This window comes from Euprymna scolopes, chromosome 4, assembly GCF_053919585.1.
Source record: "Euprymna scolopes isolate OS-2025 chromosome 4, ASM5391958v1, whole genome shotgun sequence".
Classification (NCBI taxonomy): domain Eukaryota; kingdom Metazoa; phylum Mollusca; class Cephalopoda; order Sepiida; family Sepiolidae; genus Euprymna; species Euprymna scolopes.
The window spans coordinates 70,497,377-70,521,118 of NC_136485.1; the positions used below are offsets into that span (position 1 = coordinate 70,497,377).

The 23,742-nt window shown below is 32.0% G+C and overlaps 1 protein-coding gene across 11 annotated transcripts in view; it reads right to left on the bottom strand.

The window, feature by feature from the left end:
- The window catches only part of LOC145268331 (FERM domain-containing protein 5-like), a 441,205-nt gene that overhangs the window by 103,278 nt on the left and 314,185 nt on the right, over positions 1-23,742 (bottom strand). For all 11 annotated transcript variants that reach the window (XM_080123914.1, XM_080123905.1, XM_080123887.1 and 8 more), the window contains one exon: positions 4,235-4,332. In XM_080123914.1, the coding sequence (XP_079980040.1) occupies positions 4,235-4,332 (98 nt within the window). The remainder of the gene's footprint in view (positions 1-4,234; positions 4,333-23,742) is intronic.

Below are 23,742 nucleotides of genomic sequence, written 5' to 3' on the forward strand. Positions count from 1 at the left end.
TGGATGGTGTTGCTCATTTCATGTTTCATCACGGAGCTCAGCAGTGAAGATAGAAGAACTCTTGAAGAAAGAAAAATTATTATTCTTATAAAAATAATGATACCTTATGTAAAAACGAACTGTAACATATACTCGTGTAATAACTCTGATACAACATGACTCAGTTTATACGTCGATATCATATCCTCTGGCTAAACAACATACATAAAATTTATACGTTTTTATCTGATCCTGTTATAAGAACAATATCTCACCTATTATACAACATGACTGTTTTGGTGCCGATCCACCTCTCTATATAACATAAATAAGCACCGTAGTTGTGCAGCTACATTGACAGCAAAGGTAATATCACAGAACAAGCATTCTCAGGTGAATATGTGGGTGTCCAAAACCATTATATAAACTAACCCAAAACTGAAACTGGGATTTTACTGGTGATAGAGTTCGATAAAACTACTACCAATTCTTGTGCATGATCTGCCTTTCTCACTTACTGCCATTAGCAATAAAAGTTATGAAACTTCTGCATTTACCAACCCATGGTTTCCTCGAAGTTGGCTCAGGCTTGCTCAACAGCTGACGAAATAACTGGAAAAGGTCAGCTGAGTGTTCATCAATTTTTAATGAATGCACTATCAGTTTTTTAGCTAATACAAATCTATGACGGCTATATTTTTATAAATAGGAAGAAATAGAAAATTAATTTTAATCATGCAGGTTAGGATTAGGAGTTAGAATTGGGTTGGGTTTGATACATGTTTGTAATTTTATTTATTGTATTTCTATGTTTTTCCTGTTAATCATTATAATTTTCTTGTAGTGATTTAAGGTTTCGCAATCAGTTGCTTCCGGTTATTCCTGTCAGCGGCTAAGCACACCTGAGAAACTTCCTGGAAACCATGGATTCGTAAATACAGAAATAGAATATTTATACATCAGTGCCTGTCATTATTTGTTGTAGCACAGCAGAAGTTATCTTTAGCAGAAGGAGGTTTTCAGGAGATCCAAAGAAATTGATTTTAACGGAGGTATGTGGTCCATTAAAGGTGGTTAGAGCTCAAAGAAATTGGAACCAGTTGGTCGCTAAAGGCAGAGAACTGTTAGGATCAACAAATCAGAATATGGGTAATAGAATATCGTGAAATGGAAAAAAGACTTAGAAACAAGACTTTATATAATCTACGTGGGTAGATTTTTCTCATTCTGTCAGCCATAACCAGGTAGAAGTGTTAATTATCATTTCATCCTTAATAATTATTGCCTGTAGTAAGCATGGAACCTTGAACCTCCCAAAAGCAGTTATTTAGAACAAATTGTTAATCACCTTTTAACCATGATGCCACACGTTCATGTCAAGGTCAAACGTTATGCCGTCAGAAACCTCGTGAAAATATCAACTAAGATGAGAATAATAGTTCGAATAATACAAATCAAGTAAATAACTTATTTTCTCTTTCTATAAAAAAAATAAATGCATTAAAGACAATTTTCATGAATGTTTGCCATTTTTTTTTTTTTTTTTCTTTTGCTTTTCCTGTCCCAGACGAATTGCCAATGGTAGCCATGAAAGAAGCTAATGGCAAATCTAGTTTGGGGGGGGGGGCTTAAAGATGAGCTGGGATGGCAGAGGAGAGTTGGCAAACAAACATTGCGCCAGCAATTATAAACATCTCAGTCCATCAACCCACGTTATTTTATGAAGGCACACAAAGTAGATGAATATTTAACATCAGATGGCAATCATCAGCAGGTGTTGTGTATGTGTCAGCATATCTGTATATACGTGCGTGTTTGTATGTTTCTGTATATATAAGTATATGTCCATATTAATAAAATTGTTGGACTACTTTGTGTGTGTCCATGCATTTCTTACGTCTACGTGACTTATAAATAGTTATTTTGTTGATTTTTCTATTATTCAATTATTTAAAGAAAGATGTGATAACATAAAATACTATATATAAATAAATAAATAACTGTTTAAAAATTCTATTGTAAAAAAAAAAAAAAGAAACAATTACAACATTAAATCCACCATAATATATTCTGACTTCTTTGCAAACAAATTAGTCATTTTCCTCTTGTTAATAGTTGAAAAAAAAAGGGGAAAGAAAAACTGATGACCCTCCAAATTTTGAAAGGTATTTGAAAGCATTTAATCTGCTGAACAGAACGTCATTGCTGACTTTAAAATTCTTAGTAAATCCTTATGTGTTATAAGATCAAAAGTTCTGGAAGGTATTTATACAAATTTAGATTAAAATAATATCACCTTAAAAATAAAAATGGTTACATAGTAAATTGTTTACAGTTATGGCTGATGGAATGAGAGTATGCTACTCCTGTGAAGTAAATAAAGGATTCCGTATGAAATTCCGTGCAAATTCCCAAATTTGGCAAAGATTTCGGAGTTCAACAAAATACATCTGAAGAAGGTCGGAGGTTACATCGATGAAAACGTCAAAATGACACTGAAGATGAGAACAGTAATCCAAAAAAGCAAAAAATATAATAATGATGATAATAATAATAACAATATAATAATAATATACTGTTGGAATTAAATTACAATATTACATATATATATGATATATAAATATTATTTATTCTGATTATTCCAATTTGTTATTAAATTTCAGAGGATTAATATCTGAACAGAACTTATGAGATTACCTAATATATATATATATTCTGAAATATTTTCTGGGGATAAAAAAAAAGGTATATTTACAATTCTTCATTCAAAAACGGGGTGAATTATAAATAGAAAATCCATGTATTTTATTAACCTTCTTAAAATAGAACCAGTGAAGCATGCTTGCTAAGGTAAGTTACATTCAATGTAGGTTATCAGAAAATCCACCTTCTGACGGGTATCATCTTGCAAAGAAGATAAATACAGATATTCATTCAGTTTGGTCTCACGCAACTACACCTACAGCACACAGGAGAAAATTTGAACACTTAGTGGACACTTTCTTCTGGTGTCTAAGGTCTGTTTTGTACAGAGGTTTGTCATTACAAACAACCCTGACCAAATATTTAACATCATACAAATATAATCTCAACATGGCTATGCAATGGTTTATATGAGCAATTGTGCACCTTCTCCAAGTGATGTTGCCTCAAGTAACAGCAAGGAGCTGGATACTCTACCAGACAAGGTTCATTTTTGTCCTGGAATCCAGTTAAGACCAAAAGACAGCAAGAAAGATATGCTATAACATATTGGGGAGAGGTAAATTATGCTTTATATTTCTTTACTGGCTTGACGTTTGAAAAATAAATGACTTTAATAGAACACACTAATATCTATGTATCTCATATAAAGATCAAGTGTTAGCCTCAGGAAGGGACCCCATGACTTGATTTCTGAGAACTTATAACAAAGTAAAATGAAAATTAACAAAAAACATGTAATTTGCATTGAATATACATTTTCTGGAGAAAAATGTATATTCAATGCATTCTCGAATCAATACAAATTTCTAATACAAATGAATTTCAAATTAAAACTTAATGATTTCAATTCAATTTAATAAATTGAGCAAAAAACAAAAACAAAAAAAACAAGCATTCTTCAGTTACCATAGTGAAGTGGAAGTGATAGAAATTTACACAGAAGCAAGTACAGTGACTCAGCACATCTCCAATTTCACCTTGAATCGCTGCCCTGTTAAGACATTTACTACATCTTTTAGAAGTCCATGCCAAGATCCATAGATCCTGACCAAGAAATTGTCACTCCTCTGAGATTTTAAGATTTAAATTCGGACTCTGCTTCATCATAAACAATGGTTACGAAATGGTGTGCTACTTTAAATGCAATCATACAGACACAAATAATGCAGAATGCTTAGATTGCCTAAATTCAGCAGTTGTTCTGGAAAACATTAAAAACGTTCATAAACTCATTTTGGTGGACCTTTAAATTGAAGTTGGGCTTAAATTTTAACCATGGAATTTGAAGATTAGTATTAAAAAAACAAAAAAAAAAAAAAAAAAAACAGGTATCAATTTATTTTATTAGTGGTGCTATTTATATGTCAGGGCCTGAACTAACTGTGTGATATTTAAAAATATTTTTGTTGATAAATGTCTAAAATGCTTGTTTTTCTTCTCTGGTAATTTTATTGAATTTTGCTGATTATTCTTAAAGTGAGTCAGTTTTAAGAGACTGTGTTGTTCACTGTACGATCATAATAAATAGAGAAAACGTAGAGCTACTTACACTGTATGATGAAGGCAGCCAGGTAGTTGGCATCCGAAGGGGGGCACAGTAAGCGGCCATGATGGAGATCTCGGCGGAGTTGAAGAAATAAGAAGTATCTGAAAAACGAAAGGTTTATTTTAATAAAAAAAAAAATTTTTTTATGTCACAAAGATAAAGGAAATGGTTACATTTTCTTATCTTGCAACGTTTGCTGCTATTTACTTGCCTCCCCACGAGGGCAGAATTAAACACAAAGTCAGATTTTAATGTGGGGAAAATCAAGCATGACGAAAAAAAAAAAAGTCTAACTAATCAATGACAGAACAGATACAGTGTAGTAGTAGAACAGATGCTACACTTTGAAATATTTATTTGCACAAAATATAAATTTTACATTTGGAACAAATTAGGCAAATGGTCATCAATAGTATGAGAAAAATGCAGATTGTTGGTCATTCTTGGTTAAAAAATGATAAAAAAAATGTCTATCCTAGTCTTAACTAGAATCATCTCAGTCACCATAATACCACATTTATTCTACTACAGATATTTCTAAATTGATTTGAAATTTTTATTTTTTATAAATGCGGTTATATATACAGAAATTCATTGGCATAAACTGGGGAGTGAGAGAAAGAAAAGCAAAAACCAGTTCATAAGATCCTTCCAACCTTAATAATAGATCATCCACTGTTTTCTGGGATTTTTCAAAACCGAAAACAAGCAAGTCAATCTCTACATGTGTGTCTGATCTAAGTGGGAGAAAAAAAAAAAAGAAAAGAAAATAAGGGGGGGGGTGATATCCTTCCAAAATGAATGCAGTCTGAGAAAGATACTAAACTTTTATCTCAGTCAAAAGACTAAAGAATGAATAAAACAAAATCCAACAGTGTTGAAATTTATTTTATTAATCAAACGGAGATTTTTTTTTTATTTTTAAATATTCTTAACAATTTTTGTCAGACATGATGAAGTAGGATAAATGTTTTGTGTTAAGAATATTAGTTTGATGCTATTTCACAGAAAATCACAGAGGAATCTAATTTTTAGACAAAGCCGGGAGAGAAATGAAAACGGCTCATTAGATTTAAATTGTAATGTTTTTTTTTTCTCTCATTATGGTAAGGTCTTGATGGCATCCCCCTCCCCTAAATGATATACTTAAAACATATACGAGGGGCGTGCAATAAGTAATGCCCCTGACCCACTTCCCATAACAGTAGAGCAACGAAACTTGGCACAGTTATTAGTTTTTCTCTACATAGGAACCACTCAGTTATGCATTTCTACCATTGTTTGATGCAGTTCTGGAGACCGTTTTTGTAGAATACCCCAGGTTGGTCCTCCAACCACGACGTGACTTCAGAAATCAAGGCTGCATCATCTGGGAAACCCTTTCCTTTCAAAAACAACTTCATGACTGGGAAGAGGTGAAAGTCAGAGGGTGCAAGTTCAGGAGAGTAGGGAGGAGGGGGCGGATTTCATAACCACACGCCCGTGCTCCTTATCTGGCAACATGCGAGTTGTGGACCGGAGCATTGTCCTGCAGGAGGAGGGTACCTTTGCTGATCTTGCCTCGCCTCTTGATTTTGATAGCTTCCCTTAATTTCCTCAAAAGTGAAGCATAATAGGCTCCTGTAATTGTGATACCCTTTGCCAGGAAATCTGTCATCACTACTCCATCCTGGCCCCAGAAGACTGTGAGCATGACCTTGCCAGCGGAGGGCTGCACCCTTGCCTTCTTTGGAGGTGATGAGTCCAAGTGCTTCCACTGCATTAACTGGGCTTTGGTCTCTGGATCACAGTGATGGACCCAGGTTTCATCCTGTGTAATCAGTCTTTTGAAAAACTTTCTCATATTCTTGGCACATCTCCAAATTCATCCTCGAGCATTCGACGTGTTCTTGCTTCTGGAATGGTGTGAGCAACCTGAGAATCCATCTGGCAGACACCTTATGCATATGCAAATGGTCATGAATGATGGTTTCCACAGACCCTGTACTAATCTTGACATCTTGGGCTATTTGGCGATCTTCTAAAATGGCAGCCTCAACTTGACAGAGATGCCTCATCAATGGTAGAAGGAAGGGGTCGACCAGGTCTGGGAGCTGTTTCCACAGATTTCCGGCCATGTTTGAATTCACAATGCGAGCGTTTTACAAGGTCATATGATGAGGCATTATCACCATGTTTCTTTTATTTCATCAAAAGTCTCCTGTGGTGTGCGTCCTTTCAAATACAAAAACCGGATCACTGCTCGACATTCAACAGGCTCCATTTCACACCTGACTCAGTTCAAACACCTGTAAAACAGAAACCACAATTAGTTCAGAGCTGTAATTTGCCACATAACCCGTAGAGATATAAATCATTGCACATGCAAAATTTCAGCTAGATCAGACAACTGGAAGTGGGTCAGAGGCATTACTTATTGCACGCCCTTCATATGTCTACATTTACATACCATGTTGCCGAGAAGACCATATGATGAGGCTGATGCTCAGTTAACAATTCGTGCAAATCTTAATTGTGTATCAATATTCTTCCAATCTATAAAGTTAATTGGGATTATTATAATTTTTGACTAAAGGCAAAGGGAGTCCCAATAAGCAGATAGTGAAGCACTGCAACACTTTTCCAGCAACTCCTGCAGCTTCACTGGCTCCAACAGTATTGTCTTGCCTTTCCGTCAGACTTTGTCTGGTACGTTGAGAGGGGGGGGGGGCTTATAACCGGGCAAACTTCGGTCTCCTTATTACCCGGCCAGGCCTGCATCTGGAGAGGCAACTCCAGCTTTGATTTTATAGACACAGCAGATTTTAGTGTAAATGGAGATGCTCTGATATTATCGCAGCTTTTTTGTTAAAACTGCAAAAGTATTTATCTAAGCTAGCACGAACGTCCGGCAAAGCCTGGTCGTAAACTATGCTTAAATGTGATATTTTAATTCTTGCAGATTTTGTATATATTATTATAGAAATAATGTTCTATCGATTTAAAGTTGCGATTTCAAACATAAAAACATGTATCCATATGACTTGGTTGCATTAGCTGGAATCAAAACAAAAATAAAATCTTATGAAAAAAAAAATATATATATATATATATATATATATATATATATATATATATATATATAAACTTGAGTTCCTTCAGCCAGAATCGAAACCAAAACTTATGAAGAATTCTTGATAAAATTATTTATAAAAAAAATAGATGACTTAAGTGCCATCAGCGATAATCGAAACCGAAACCAAAACTTATGAAGAATTTTTTGTAAAATTATTTATGACAAGAAATGGAAGTACATAACAATTAAATGGCCCGAATGTAAGCCTGACACAAAATAACACATGCCATCATATTAATATATAGATTTTTTTTATATTTCAAGCTATCACGTTCAGATAAGGTCTTTGAGAATGTTTTCCTTTAGCTGCTTCCAAATATTAATGTCTTAAAGAAATGTCTAGAATGAAAATTTGCTATTTGTTTTCAAATAAAATAAAACAGTACAAAAAAAACACAATCGAGAAAGATCAAAACAAAAAGATAAAAATTAAATTAAACACATCAAACAGACAATCACTTTTTTCTTTTTAATCGATTTTGTTTAATGTAATAAAAGATCAATTGAATGGGTGTGACGAGAAAACTAAAAGGCCTGAAAATCCAATTAGCATTTCAATAAAAGCATAAAACAAATCTTATACTTTTGTTTTTAATAAATTTATTTTAGAATTGCCAAGCAACTGCAATACTTGAGCAGTCGGTTAGGGATTAAGCTTTCTGATTATGAAGCCAATTGAAACATTAACCCACAGTGATGATGTTCACACTCACAGGTCAGAGCATCACCAATGTGAACGCTGTTCTGTAATGAAAAGGAGGATGCTGATCATTACAAACATCCGAGACAGCAAGATGAGTCGTGTCAGGTTATGTAAAAATATGTTTTGCCCAGTTAATGGTATACAAGCATTTGGGACAGCAAAGCAAGTTACAGTTGTTTTTTCTTGTTTGTTTTTTTTTTTTTATTTAAAATATTTTTTTTATGGAAGTCGCTTCCAACAAGGCATAAGAAGCTAAAAAATAAAAAATATGATTATTGTGCAGACAGGATATGCTTATTAATCTAAGTCTTGTAATGACAAAGGTCATATGTAGGAGGAAAACAGTCAGCAGGAAGAGAGTTCCACAAGCCAACAGTTCTTAAAAAAGAGCTACTGGAATAGAAAGCTGTATTATAATTAGACGTATGAACAAGAGATTGAGAGATGCCAACCAACAAGTCAAACAAGCTGGAACAAAGGAAACCGAGAATAAATCAGAAATTTCTGGAGAACACATGCCATAATATGACGTTTCTGAATTTTTGAGACGAGGATTGGTTATTCCTATTATTTGGATTCATCGGACTACTGTTCTCATCTTGAGAGTGATTTTCCGCAAGGACCCGTGGCACAGTAGTTAGAATACTTGGAAAAATCAATTGTAAAATATAATATTCTCCTGAAGGTTGAAGGTTCAATTCTCAGTGTGGGCGACCGAAAAAAAACAATTGTGAATTACTTAGGACCTCTATCCAGTCATGGCTGATGTAACAAGAGCATGCTACCCCTGTGAAGTTAATAAAGGGTACCGCTCAAACTTCCGTCCAAATTCCCGAGTTCGACAAGATATACCTGAAGAAGGTCGGAGGTTACATCAACCGAAACGTTATGAAAATCACACTCTAGAGGAGAACAGTAGTCCAATGAATCCAAATAATATGGATATACCATAATAGTAATTATTGAAGAGACTAAGACCAGCAAAATCACGTCTGTGGGAGAAAAAGGTGCTGAGATGAAGAAAGAGTGAGGTTAATCAAATTACAAATATGTTTCTGAATCTTATCAAGTACTCTCAAATCGGACAAAGATTCATCAGCCCAAATATGAAAGCAGTACTCTATACAAGGTCTGATAATATATAGAATATATTTTTGGAAATATTTTATGAAAAAGACCGAGAACAAAAATATAGAAAGCGTTTCTCTTCTGAATGAGGTCAGAAATGGTATTTCATTTTAATACCAACTTGAAATGTAGGGAAGAATAACTTTAATGAAACGCAAAGAGAATAAATTTAATTAACAATATGGAGTCGTTTTGGGCTTAATAAAAACAGAGATAATTCACCATTTTTTGCAGTTACCTTTCCAGCATAATGCTCTTGAGATTAGCGTTGATGAGAAAGTTATTTTGTGGTTTATGTGCGTTTAAGTTCCAACTATCCAGGTTTACTGCCAGTTGAGAGAGAGGTTGAAACAAAACTAAAAGAATTTTAGCTTTCTGTGAGTTCTGTTTGTTGTCCCATGTGAGTCAGTTTCGTTGTTTTATTTTACAGCATATCAATGCTATTTGGATTATTTAATGCTGAATCCAGTAGTTTTAGAAAAAGTTTTTTTTATATTCGAAGTTCTTTGTATCTTGAAATATCTAATAATAATGGCGTTTGGTTTGGTTTGGTTTGGTTGTGGAAAATTGTTTTTTTTTTGTTTTTGTTTTTTTTTTTTTTGCAAAACATGATTGAGTTTTGCAAAGGGAAAGGAAAAAACACAAAAACATCAATGTTTGGTGCATTTTAGGTCAGGAAGCCAGTTAAAGTGCTCTGGTAGTTTTATTTACAACACACTTTTTGTGAGGAAATGTGAGAATAAGATGAAGAGTTGTTTTTATTGAAATCATCATTTTGACTGACACTAAATAGAATGCTGGAATTTATTAATAGTAATGAAAGTCAGTCATATACGGCTAATTTGATTATATATTGGACAGATGTATCTGTCTCTTATTCTCTTGTTGATTTTGTAGGAGGATACAGTCTTTGTGTTATTTGGATTCTTCAGATTACTGTCCTCATCTTGGATGTTATTTGCACATCATTTCAGTCAATGTAACCTCTGACCTACTTGTCAAACTCCGGAATCTTTCTGTGGAACTCTGGAATCGGCACGGAATTTCAAACAGGACCTTTTATTTAATCCATAGGAGTACCATGTTCTGTCAGCCATGACTAGGTAAAAGTCCTAATTAATTTGCAATTGTATTTTTGGGTCGCACGCACTGAGGGTATAATCTTCAACCTCCAGGATTTTAACATTTACAACTGAATTTTACCAAATATTCTATCCGCTGCGCCACAGATCATTGCAGAAGTTCAACAAAAAAGATTCCCAAATTTAAGAAGATACGAAAAGGTTGGAGGTTATAGCGACCAAAACAAGCAAATAACATCCCAAATTAATTTATTTTCCAGCCTAGAATGTAAAGTTGAATGTCGGTATTTGCACAAAAGAAAAAAGTATATCTGTTTGCTAGAAAATTGCATGAATAAATATATAAAAAAAAGTGAGATGAAAAAAAAATTATAGTGTTGATGAGGCACATGAGATTGATAACTAAATTACAAGATGACATGACACTATGGATAGAAGGAAAGACATTTCATGCAAAATCTCTCCGAATTGGTTGGCAGTAATTAAAACAAGGAATTAAAAGAAGGCTATGAAAACAACATTGTCTTATCTTTTCTTTCAGCTTTCCAGCCAGTCTGAAACATCTTTTCCAGACATGATGGCTACTGAGAGACATTAATAAAAAAAAAAAAAAGAAAAAAAAAGCACAATTTGTTATTTAGTGAAATTAAAAGAAAAAGTTTAAAAAATGTAAAATAAAAATAAAACCCAAATTTAAAATCTGAAATAACTTAAGATAAAAGGAAGTCACTTTAACATCAAATTGAATTAGGCGATAAAGCCACTGTTGCTACTACTACTAATACTACTGATGATGATGTCTGTTTTACATGTTGACATGTGTTGAATGACTTTAAGAAATTGATTTCACAAGTAATCTTTCTCTGACCAGATCTCTCTTTATCCCTCTTTCCATTGGGTCCATTTTTTCTTTGGCTTTTCTATACAAGAATTTACTTACACCGTGTGCAATTAAATTTGTCCTAGGTATGACTTTAAAGTGTATCCTATAATGAGACTCCAATTTAATTTAAAAGCTTTGGTTACCACTGTTCACAATTCCACTCGGATTTGAGATGGTAGCACTATCCGACCCCACCCCCCGGCATGGCACATAACTACCTCAAAAACCCGGTTCTCCAACTTCCAACGTAGACCCCTACTACCATGTCTCCTTCTCCAACATCAGGGGTCTTCGTTCTAACCTTCCAGAGGTTGAAACCCAATTACAGGAGACTAAACCAGACCTTTTATTTTTAAGTGAAACTGGCATTGGACAGGCTATTTCCCTAGAAGAGTTTGCAATTACAGGATACTCTAACTTAACTTCTAAATCTGACCCCCAAGATCGCCATGGGCATGGAATATATGCCTATATTAAAGATAGCTTTCCATGTGGGAGGGACATCTCCAGGGAAGATCCTAACTTACCCTATATGTGCTTCCGGGTTGCTTTAGCTCACACTACTGCATTTATATTTACTCTCTATCGCCCCCACAACAGCGGAGTTACTATCTTTCAAAGCATATCTGAGAAAATTGACCAAGTCCTATCTGCTTATCCTTCAGCTAACATTCACGTATGTGGAGACTTCAATGTTCACAACGTCGAATGGTTGACCCACTCAAACAAGACCGATGATGAGGGGAGGTTCTGTCATGATTTCTCCATTGCCTATGACCTCACTCAGATTGTTCAGGAACCCACCCGTGTGCCCGATAATGACGGCCAGTATGCGAGCCTACTAGACCTTTTTCTCACAACTTGCCCTGAACTATGTTCAGTTTCTGTTCTGTCGCCTCTTGGATCTTCCGACCACTCTGTTGTATCAATTAAGATAAAAATGAAATGTAATAAGTCCCCAGACGTACCTCTCCATCATACAGTAGATCAATACACTAAGGCTGACTGGGATAGCTTCCGTACATTTATATCTGATCTACATCTGCATTCCATGTTTAAAAAGGATGTGTCCTCTATAGTATTAGACCTGACTGAATGGTTAATTGTAGGTATTGACCATTTCATACCCTCTAAAAAGTTTCAGCAAAAACCTAACAGCCAGCCATGGTTCTCTCCAGAATGTGCTGCTGCCATTGCGTACAGAAATCACTTTTTCCACTGCTTCAAACGTAATAGATGTATGGAAACTAAAGCCGTTTTCAGGACTGCCAGCAACCATTGTAAGAAAGTAATAAGGAACGCAAGAGAGTTGTATGCTCAATCTGTTAAGTCCAAAGTAGCTGAGCAGCGGCTTGGTTCCCACCAGTTTTGGCAAATAGAAAACAGAATCCTGAACAGAAGCGTGTGCTCCATCCCAACTATTATCAATGGACCTGAGGTAATCTCGCCAGCATCAGACAAAGCCAAACTCTTTGTCAAGAACTTTGCAGCTAATTCTACCCTTTGCGACCAAGGCGGCCAACCCCCAATATTTCCTCCTGTATCAGAAAACATGCTATGTGATATACGTATATCTGTACGTGATGTTGCGAAGCTAATCAAAAACCTTGATTCCAGTAAAGCAACTGGCCCGGACGGTATTCCAATTATAGTACTCAAAAAACTTCAACATGAACTAGCGCCCATACTTACGAAACTATTTAAATGTTGTCCTCAGGAGAATAGTTTCCCATCTCCCTAGAAAATTTCATCATGATGCCCTGTATTTAAGAATTCAGGTGATCGCTCATCCCCCTCTCAGTACAGGCCAATAAGTCTCCTGTGCGTCATGAGTAAGTTGCTGGAATCTTTGTTAAATACAGAAGTAATCAACTATCTCAACAAAAATAACCTTCTTAGTGACACTCAATATGGTTTCCGTTCTGCTAGATCTACAGCAGATGTGCTTACAGTTATATCGCATAGGATTAGCAAATCTCTCGACGGTGGCAATCTTTCTAGGGCAATTGCTCTTGACATATCTAAAGTCTTTGATAGGGTATGGCATAAAGGTTTACTTCATAAGATCGCTAGCTATGGTATAGCTGGAAAAGTCTTCTCAATTATTAAATCATTTCTTTCTGATAGGTTCATAAGAGTAGTAGTTGAGGGCAAAAATCAGAAGCTCACAGTATTAATGCCGGTGTCCCTCAGGGGTCCATCCTGGGCCCAACTCTTTTCCTGATCTACATTAATGATCTTCCAAATCACATCCTTACATCATTTGTAGACATTTATGCTGACGACACTACCATTTATGGCAGGACTTCTAAGACAGTAAACGACCAAGTTCACTCTAATTCTCTCTCCTCTGATCTTGAGCACGTAGTACAATGGGGAAAGGAGTGGCTGGTTACTTTTAATGCATCTAAAACCAAGCTTCTCTCTTTACATCATCAACATTCTAATCCACATTTGGCATCAATTGAAATGAATGGCTCTCGTCTTCAGGAGGCCTCAAGTTTTGACAAGCTTCTGGGCTTGACCATTATTCCTGATCTTAAATGGAACACGTACATCAAATCTGTTGCCAAGGCCGCTGGAAAAATGGTGGGATCTTTCTATCGATCCGGTAGATATCTTACTGCTGATGCTATTCTCTATCTATATAAGAGCCAGGTACGTCCAAGGATGGAATACTGTTGCCACATCTGGGCAGGAGCTGCTAGAAAGGACTTGTCCTGCCTTGATAGAGTTCAAAATAGACTTCGTAGCCTCGTAGGAGATGTCCTTTTCTCCTCCTTGCAACCTCTATCTCACAGAAGAGATGTTGCGAGTTTGTCTCTGATGTATCGTTATTTTCATGGAAAGTGTTCAACTGAGCTCAATCTATGGTCCCCCCTCGCCAAACTTTCACAAGAAACACTCATCAAGCTGTAAACACTATCAATAATTTCCCCCACTCTTTATCTGTGCCTAAACCTAAACGTAGATTCCATGAACAAAGCTTCTTTCTTAGAACTGCACGCCTGTGGAATTGTCTTCCGGTTTCCTGCTTTCCGGCTGACTACAATATGGTTGTGTTCAAGTCTAAAGTAAATAAGTTCTTGATGAGCCATTCCATATAAGTTATCAAATTTACAAAATTTTCATTACTAATGATTACTATATTGTCCAATTTCTACTGTCCACTCTTTAACCCTTATCCTTGAGGGGCCTCTGGGCCTTGATAATGTGGTGATGCCTATGTAAAAAAAACAAACAAACATCATTGAGCCTCTATGACACACTAGTAACTGGGAATGTACCTTTCTCAGCCCTTTTAACAATCTTTCCGACTATTGGACTATTTTATTTATTTTATTTTTTTTTTTTTACTATAGTACTATCTTATTTATTCCATTTTTTGACTATTGCGTTATCTAATTTATTCCATTTTTTGACTATTGCGTTATCTAATTTATTCCATTTTTTGACTATTGCGTTATCTAATTTATTCCATTTTTTGACTATTGCGTTATCTAATTTATTCCATTTTTTGACTATTGCGTTATCTTATTTATTCCATTTTCTGAATATTGCGTTATCTTATTTATTCCATTTTCTGAATATTGCGTTATCTTATTTATTCCATTTTCTGACTATTGCGTTATCTTATTTATTCCATTTTTTGACTATTGCGCTATCTTATTTATTCCATTTTTTGACTATTGCGCTATCTTATTTCTTTCATTTTTTTTACTATTGCACTATCTAATTTCTTTCATTTTTTTTACTATTGCGTTATCTTATTTATTCCATTTTCTGACTTTTGCGTTATCTTATTTATTCCATTTTTTGACTATTGCGCTATCTTATTCCATTTTCTGACTATTGCGTTATCTTATTTATTCCATTTTTTGACTATTGCGTTATCTTATTTATTCCATTTTCTGACTATTGCGTTATCTTATTTATTCCATTTTCTGAATATTGCGTTATCTTATTTATTCCATTTTCTGACTATTGCGTTATCTTATTTATTCCATTTTTTCACTATTGAGTTATCTTATTTATTCCATTTTTTTACTATTGCGTTATCTTATTTATTCCATTTTTTTACCATTGCGTTATCTTATTTATTCCATTTTTTGACTATTGCGTTATCTTATTTATTCCATTTTCTGACTATTGCGTTATCTTATATATTCCACTTTTTGACTATTGCGTTATCTTATTTATTCCACTTTTTGACTATTGCGTTGTCTTATTTATTCCATTTTCTGACTATTGCGTTATCTTATTTATTCCATTTTTTTACTATTGCGTTATCTTATTTATTCCATTTTTTGACTATTGCACTATCTTATTTATTCCATGTTCTGACTATTGCGTTATCTTATATATTCCATTTGTTGACAATCGCGTTATCTTATATATTCCATTTTTTGACAATCGCGTTATCTTATTTATTCCATTTTCTGACTATTGCGTTATCTTATTTACTCCATTTTCTGACTATTGCGTTATCTTATTTATTCAATTTTCTGACTATTGCGTTATCTTATTTATTCCATTTTTTGACTATTGCGTTATCTTATTTATTCCATTTTCTGACTATTGCGTTATCTTATATATTCCACTTTTTGACTATTGCGTTATCTTATTTATTCCACTTTTTGACTATTGCGTTATCTTATTTATTCCATTTTCTGACTATTGCGTTATCTTATTTATTCCATTTTTTGACTATTGCATTATCTTATTTATTCCATTTTTTTGACTATTGCACTATCTTATTTATTCCATGTTCTGACTATTGCGTTATCTTATATATTCCATTTTTTGACAATCGCGTTTTCTTATATATTCCATTTTTTGACAATCGCGTTATCTTATATATTCCATTTTTTGACAATCGCGTTATCTTATTTATTCCATTTTCTGACTATTGTGTTATCTTATTTATTCCATTTTCTGACTATTGCGTTATCTTATTTATTCCATTTTCTGACTATTGCGTTATCTTATTTATTCCATTTTCTGACTATTCCGTTATCTTATTTATTCCATTTTCTGACTATTGCGTTATCTTATTTACTCCATTTTCTGACTATTGCGTTATCTTATTTATTCCATTTTCTGACTATTGCGTTATCTTATTTATTCCATTTTCTGACTATTGCGTTATCTTATTTATTCCATTTTCTGACTATTGCGTTATCGTATTTATTCCATTTTCTGACTATTGCGTTATCTTATTTATTCCATTTTCTGACTATTGCGTTATCTTATTTATTCCATTTTCTGACTATTGCGTTATCTTATTTATTCCATTTTCTGACTATTGCGTTATTTTATTTATTCCATTTTCTGACTATTGCGTTATCTTATTTATTCCATTTTCTGACTATTGCGTTATCTTATTTATTCCATGTTCTCACTATTGCGTTATCTTATTTATTTCATTTTCTGACTATTGCGTTATCTAATTTATTCCATTTTTTGACTATTGCGTTATCTTATTTATTCCATTTTTTGACTATTACGTTATCTTATTTATTCCATTTTTTGACTATTGCGCTATCTTATTCCATTTTCTGACTATTGCGTTATCTTATTTATTCCATTTTCTGACTATTGCGTTATCTTACTTATTCCATTTTTTGACTATTGCGTTATCTTATTGATTTCATGTTCTGACTATTGCGTTATCTTATTTATTCCATTTTCTGACTACTGCGTTATGCATTCTTTGACTATTGCGTTATCCATTTTTTGACTATTGCGTTATCTTATTTATTCCATTTTCTGACTATTGCGTTATCTTATTTATTCCATTTTTTGACTATTGCTTTATCTTGTTTATTCCATTTTTTGACTATTGCGTTATCTTATTTATTCCATTTTCTGACTATTGCGTTATCTTATTTATTCGATTTTTTGACAATTGCGTTATCTTATTTATTCCATGTTCTGACTATCGCGCTATCTTTTTTATTCCATTTTTTGAATATTGCGTTATCTCATTTATTCCATTTTTTTAATATTGCGCTATCTTATTCCATTTTCTGACTATTGCGTTATCTTATTTATTCCATTTTCTGACTATTGCGTTATCTTATTTATTCCATTTTCTGACTATTGCGTTATCTTATTTATTCCATTTTCTGACTATTGCGTTATCTTATTTATTCCATTTTCTGACTATTGCGTTATCTTATTTATTCCATTTTCTGACTATTGCGTTATCTTATTTATTCCATTTTTGGACTATTGCGTTATCTTATTTATTCCATTTTCTGACTATTGCGTTATCTTATTTATTCCATTTTCTGACTATTGCGTTATCTTATTTATTCCATTTTCTGACTATTGCGTTATCTTATTTATTCATTTTCTGACTATTGCGTTATCTTATTTATTTATTTTCTGACTATTGCGTTATCTTATTTATTCATTTTCTGACTATTGCGTTATCTTATTTCATTTTCTGACTATTGCGTTATCTAATTTATTCCATTTTCTGACTATTGCGTTATCTTATTTATTCCATTTTTTGACTATTGCGCTATATTATTCCATTTTCTGACTATTGCGTTATCTTATTTATTCCATTTTCTGACTAATGCGTTATCTTACTTATTCAATTTTTTTACTATTGCGTTATCTTATTTATTTCATGTTCTGACTATTGCGTTATCTTATTTATTCCATTTTCTGACTACTGCGTTATGCATTCTTTGACTATTGCGTTATCCATTTTTTGACTATTGCGTTATCTTATTTATTCAATTTTCTGACTATTGCGTTATCTTATTTATTCCATTTTCCGACTATTGCGTTGTCTTATTTATTCTATTTTCTGACTATTGCGTTATCTTATTTATTCCATTTTTTATACTATTGCGCTATCTTATTCCATTTTTTGACTATTGCGCTATCTTATTCCATTTTTTGACTATTGCGTTATCTTATTTATTCCATTTTCTGACTATTGCGCTATCTTATTCAATTTTCTGACTATTGCGTTATCTTATTTATTCCATTTTATGAATATTGCGCTATCTTATTCCCTTTTCTGACTATTGCGTTATCTTATTCCATTTTCTGACTATTGCGTTATCTTATTCCATTTTCTGACTATTGCGTTATCTTATTCCATTTTTTGACTATTGCGTTATCTTATTTATTCCATTTTCTGACTATTGCGTTATCTTATTTATTCCATTTTCTGACTATTGCGTTATCTTATTTATTTCATTTTTTGACTATTGCGTTATCTTATTTATTCTATTTTCTGACTATTGCGTTATCTTATTTATTCCATTTTCTGACTATTGCGTTATCTTATTTATTCCATTTTTTGAATATTGCGTTATCTTATTTATTCCATTTTCTGACTATTGCGTTATCTTATTTATTCCATTTTCTGACTATTGCGTTATCTTATTTATCCCATTTTCTGACCATTGGGTTTTCCATTCTTTGACTATTGCGTTATCCATTTTTTGACTATTGCGTTATCTTATTTATTCCATTTTCTGACTATTGCGTTATCTTATTTATTCCATTTTCTGACTATTGCGTTATCTTATTTATTCCATTTTCTGACTATTGCGTTATCTTATTTATTCCATTTTTTGACTATTGCGTTATCTTATTTATTCCATTTTTTGAATATTGCGTTATCTTATTTATTCCATTTTTGGACTATTGCGTTATCTTATTTATTCCATTTTTGGACTATTGCGTTATCGTATTTATTCCATTTTCTGACTATTGCGTTATCTTATTTATTCCATTTTCTGACTATTGCGTTATCTTATTTATTCCATTTTCTGACTATTGCGTTATCTTATTTATTCCATTTTTTGAATATTGCGTTATCTTATTTATTCCATTTTTTGACTATTGCGTTATCTTATTTATTCAATTTTCTGACTATTGCGTTATCTTATGTATTCCATTTTTTGTACTATTGCGCTATCTTATTCTATTTTTTGACTATTGCGCTATCTCATTCCATTTTTTGACTATTGCGTTATCTTATTTATTCCATTTTCTGACTATTGCGTTATCTTATTTATTCCATTTTCTGACTATTGCGTTATCTTATTTATTCCATTTTTTGACTCTTGCGTTATCTTATTTATTCCATTTTCTGACTATTGCGTTATCTTATTTATTCCATTTTTTGACTATTGCGCTATCTTATTCCATTTTCTGACTATTGCGTTATCTTATTTATTCCATTTTCTGACTATTGCGTTATGTTACTTATTCCATTTTTTGACTATTGTGTTATCTTATTTATTCCATTTTCTGACTACTGCGTGATGCATTCTTTGACTATTGCATTATCCATTTTTTGACTATTGCATTGTCTTATTTATTCCATTTTCTGAATATTGCGTTATCTTATTTATTCAATTTTTTGACTATTGCGTTATCTTATTTATTCCATGTTCTGACTATTGCGCTATCTTATTTATTCCATTTTCTGACTATTGCGTTATCTTATTTATTCCATTTTTTGACTATTGCGCTATCTTATTCCATTGTCTGACTATTGCGTTATCTTATTTATTCCATTTTCTGCCTATTGTGTTATCTTATTTATTCCATTTTTTGACTATTGCGTTGTCTTATTTATTCCATTTTCTGACTATTGCGTTGTCTTATTTATTCAATTTTCTGACTATTGCATTATCTTATTTATTCCTTTTTTTATACTATTGCGCAATCTTATTCAATTTTTTGATTATTGCGCTATCTTATTCCATTTTTTGACTATTGCGTTATCTTATTTATTCCATTTTCTGACTATTGCGCTATCTTATTCCATTTTCTGACTATTGCGTTATCTTATTTATTCCATTTTTTGACTATTGCGTTATCTTATTTATGCCATTTTCTGAATATTGCGTTATCTTATTTATTCCATTTTCTGACTATTGCGTTATCTTATTTATTCCGTTTTTTGACTATTGCGTTATCTTATTTATTCCATTTTTTGACTATTGCGTTATCTTATTTATTCCATTTTTTGACTATTGCGTTATCTTATTTATTCCATTTTCTGACTATTGCGTTATCTTATTTATTCCATTTTTTTACTAGTGTGTTGTCTTATTTATTCCATTTTCTGACTATTGCGTTATCTTATTTATTCTATTTTTTGTACTATTGCGCTATCTTATTCCATTTTTTTACTATTGCGCTATTTTATTCCATTTTTTGACTATTGCGTTATCTTATATATTCCATTTTATGACTATTGCGCTATCTTATTCAATTTTCTGACTATCGCGTTATCTTATTTATTACATTTTTTACTATTGTGCTATCTTATTACATTTTCTGACTATTGCGTTATCTTAGTTATTCCATTTTTTTACTATTGCGCTATCTTATTACATTTTCTGACTATGGCGTTATCTTATTTATTACATTTTTTTACTATTGCGCTATCTTATTACATTTTCTGACTATTGCGTTATCTTATTTATTCCATTTTTTACTATTGCGCTATCTTATTACATTTTCTGACTATTGCGTTATCTTATTTATTCCATTTTTTGACGATTGCATTATCTTATTTATTCCATTTTCTGACTATTGCGTTCTCTCATTTATTCCATTTTTTGTACTATTGCGCTATCTTATTCAATTTTTTGACAATTGCGCTATTTTATTTCGATTTTTTGACTATTGCGTTATCTTATATATTCCATTTTATGACTATTGCGCTATCTTATGCAATTGTCTGACTATCGCGTTATCTTATTTATTCCATTTTCTGACTATTGCGTTATCTTATTTATTCCATTTTCTGACTATTGCCTTATCTTATTTATTCCATTTTCTGACTATTGCGTTATCTTATTTATTCCATTTTTTGACTATTGCGCTATCTTATTCCATTTTCTGACTATTGCGTTATCTTATTTATTCCATTTTCTGACTATTGCGTTATCTTATTTATTCCATTTTTTGACCTTTGGGTATCTTATTTATTCCATTTTCTGAATATTGCGTTATCTTATTTATTCCATTTTTTGACTATTGCGTTATCTTATTTATTCCATTTTCTGAATATTGCGTTATCTTATTTATTCCATTTTCTGAATATTGCGTTATCTTATTCCATTTTCTGACTATTGCGTTATCTTATATATTCCGTTTTTTTACTATTGCGTTTTCTTATTTATTCCATTTTCTGACTATTGCGTTATCTTATTTATTCCATTTTCTGACTATTGCGTTATCTTATTTATTCCATTTTCTGACTATTGGGTTATCCATTCTTTGACTATTGCGTTATCCATTTTTTGACTATTGCGTTATCTTATTAATTCCATTTTCTGACTATTGCGTTATCTTATTTATTTTATTTTTTGACTATTGCGTTATCTTATTTATTTCATTTTTTGACTATTGCGTTATCTTATTTATTCCATTTTCTGACTATTGCGTTATCTTATTTATTCCATTTTTTGAATATTGCGTTATCTTATTTATTCCATTTTTTGACTATTGCGTTATCTTATTTATTCCATTTTCTGACTATTGCGTTATCTTATTTATTCCATTTTTTGACTATTGTGTTGTCTTATTTATTCCATTTTCTGACTATTGCGTTATCTTATTTATGCCATTTTCTGAATATTGCGTTATCTCATTTATTCCATTTTCTGACTATTGCGTTATCTTATTTATTCCGTTTTTTGACTATTGCGTTATCTTATTTATTCCATTTTTTGACTATTGCGTTATCTTATTTATTCCATTTTTTGACTATTGCGTTATCTTATTTATTCCATTTTCTGACTATTGCGTTATCTTATTTATTCCATTTTTTTACTAGTGTGTTGTCTTATTTATTCCATTTTCTGACTATTGCGTTATCTTATTTATTCTATTTTTTGTACTATTGCGCTATCTTATTCCATTTTTTTACTATTGCGCTATTTTATTCCATTTTTTGACTATTGCGTTATCTTATATATTCCATTTTATGACTATTGCGCTATCTTATTCAATTTTCTGACTATCGCGTTATCTTATTTATTACATTTTTTACTATTGTGCTATCTTATTACATTTTCTGACTATTGCGTTATCTTAGTTATTCCATTTTTTTACTATTGCGCTATCTTATTACATTTTCTGACTATGGCGTTATCTTATTTATTACATTTTTTTACTATTGCGCTAACTTATTACATTTTCTGACTATTGCGTTATCTTATTTATTCTATTTTTTACTATTGCGCTATCTTATTACATTTTCTGACTATTGCGTTATCTTATTTATTCCATTTTTTGACGATTGCATTATCTTATTTATTCCATTTTCTGACTATTGCGTTCTCTCATTTATTCCATTTTTTGTACTATTGCGCTATCTTATTCAATTTTTTGACAATTGCGCTATTTTATTCCATTTTTTGACTATTGCGTTATCTTATATATTCCATTTTATGACTATTGCGCTATCTTATGCAATTGTCTGACTATCGCGTTATCTTATTTATTCCATTTTCTGACTATTGCGTTATCTTATTTATTCCATTTTCTGACTATTGCCTTATCTTATTTATTCCATTTTCTGACTATTGCGTTATCTTATTTATTCCATTTTTTGACTATTGCGCTATCTTATTCCATTTTCTGACTATTGCGTTATCTTATTTATTCCATTTTCTGACTATTGCGTTATCTTATTTATTCCATTTTTTGACCTTTGCGTTATCTTATTTATTCCATTTTCTGAATATTGCGTTATCTTATTTATTCCATTTTTTGACTATTGCGTTATCTTATTTATTCCATTTTCTGAATATTGCGTTATCTTATTTATTCCATTTTCTGAATATTGCGTTATCTTATTCCATTTTCTGACTATTGCGTTATCTTATATATTCCGTTTTTTTACTATTGCGTTTTCTTATTTATTCCATTTTCTGACTATTGCGTTATCTTATTTATTCCATTTTCTGACTATTGCGTTATCTTATTTATTCCATTTTCTGACTATTGGGTTATCCATTCTTTGACTATTGCGTTATCCATTTTTTGACTATTGCGTTATCTTATTAATTCCATTTTCTGACTATTGCGTTATCTTATTTATTTTATTTTTTGACTATTGCGTTATCTTATTTATTTCATTTTTTGACTATTGCGTTATCTTATTTATTCCATTTTCTGACTATTGCGTTATCTTATTTATTCCATTTTTTGAATATTGCGTTATCTTATTTATTCCATTTTTTGACTATTGCGTTATCTTATTTATTCCATTTTCTGACTATTGCGTTATCTTATTTATTCCATTTTTTGACTATTGTGTTGTCTTATTTATTCCATTTTCTGACTATTGCGTTATCTTATTTATTCCATTTTTGGTACTATTGCGCTATCTTATTCCATTTTTTGACTATTGCGCTATCTTATTCCATTTTTTGACTATTGCGTTATCTTATTTATTCCATTTTCTGACTATTGCGCTATCTTATTCCATTTTCTGACTATTGCGTTATCTTATTTATTACATTTTTTTACTATTGCGCTATCTTATTACATTTTCTGACTATTGCGTTATCTTATTTATTCAATTTTTTGACTATTGCGCTA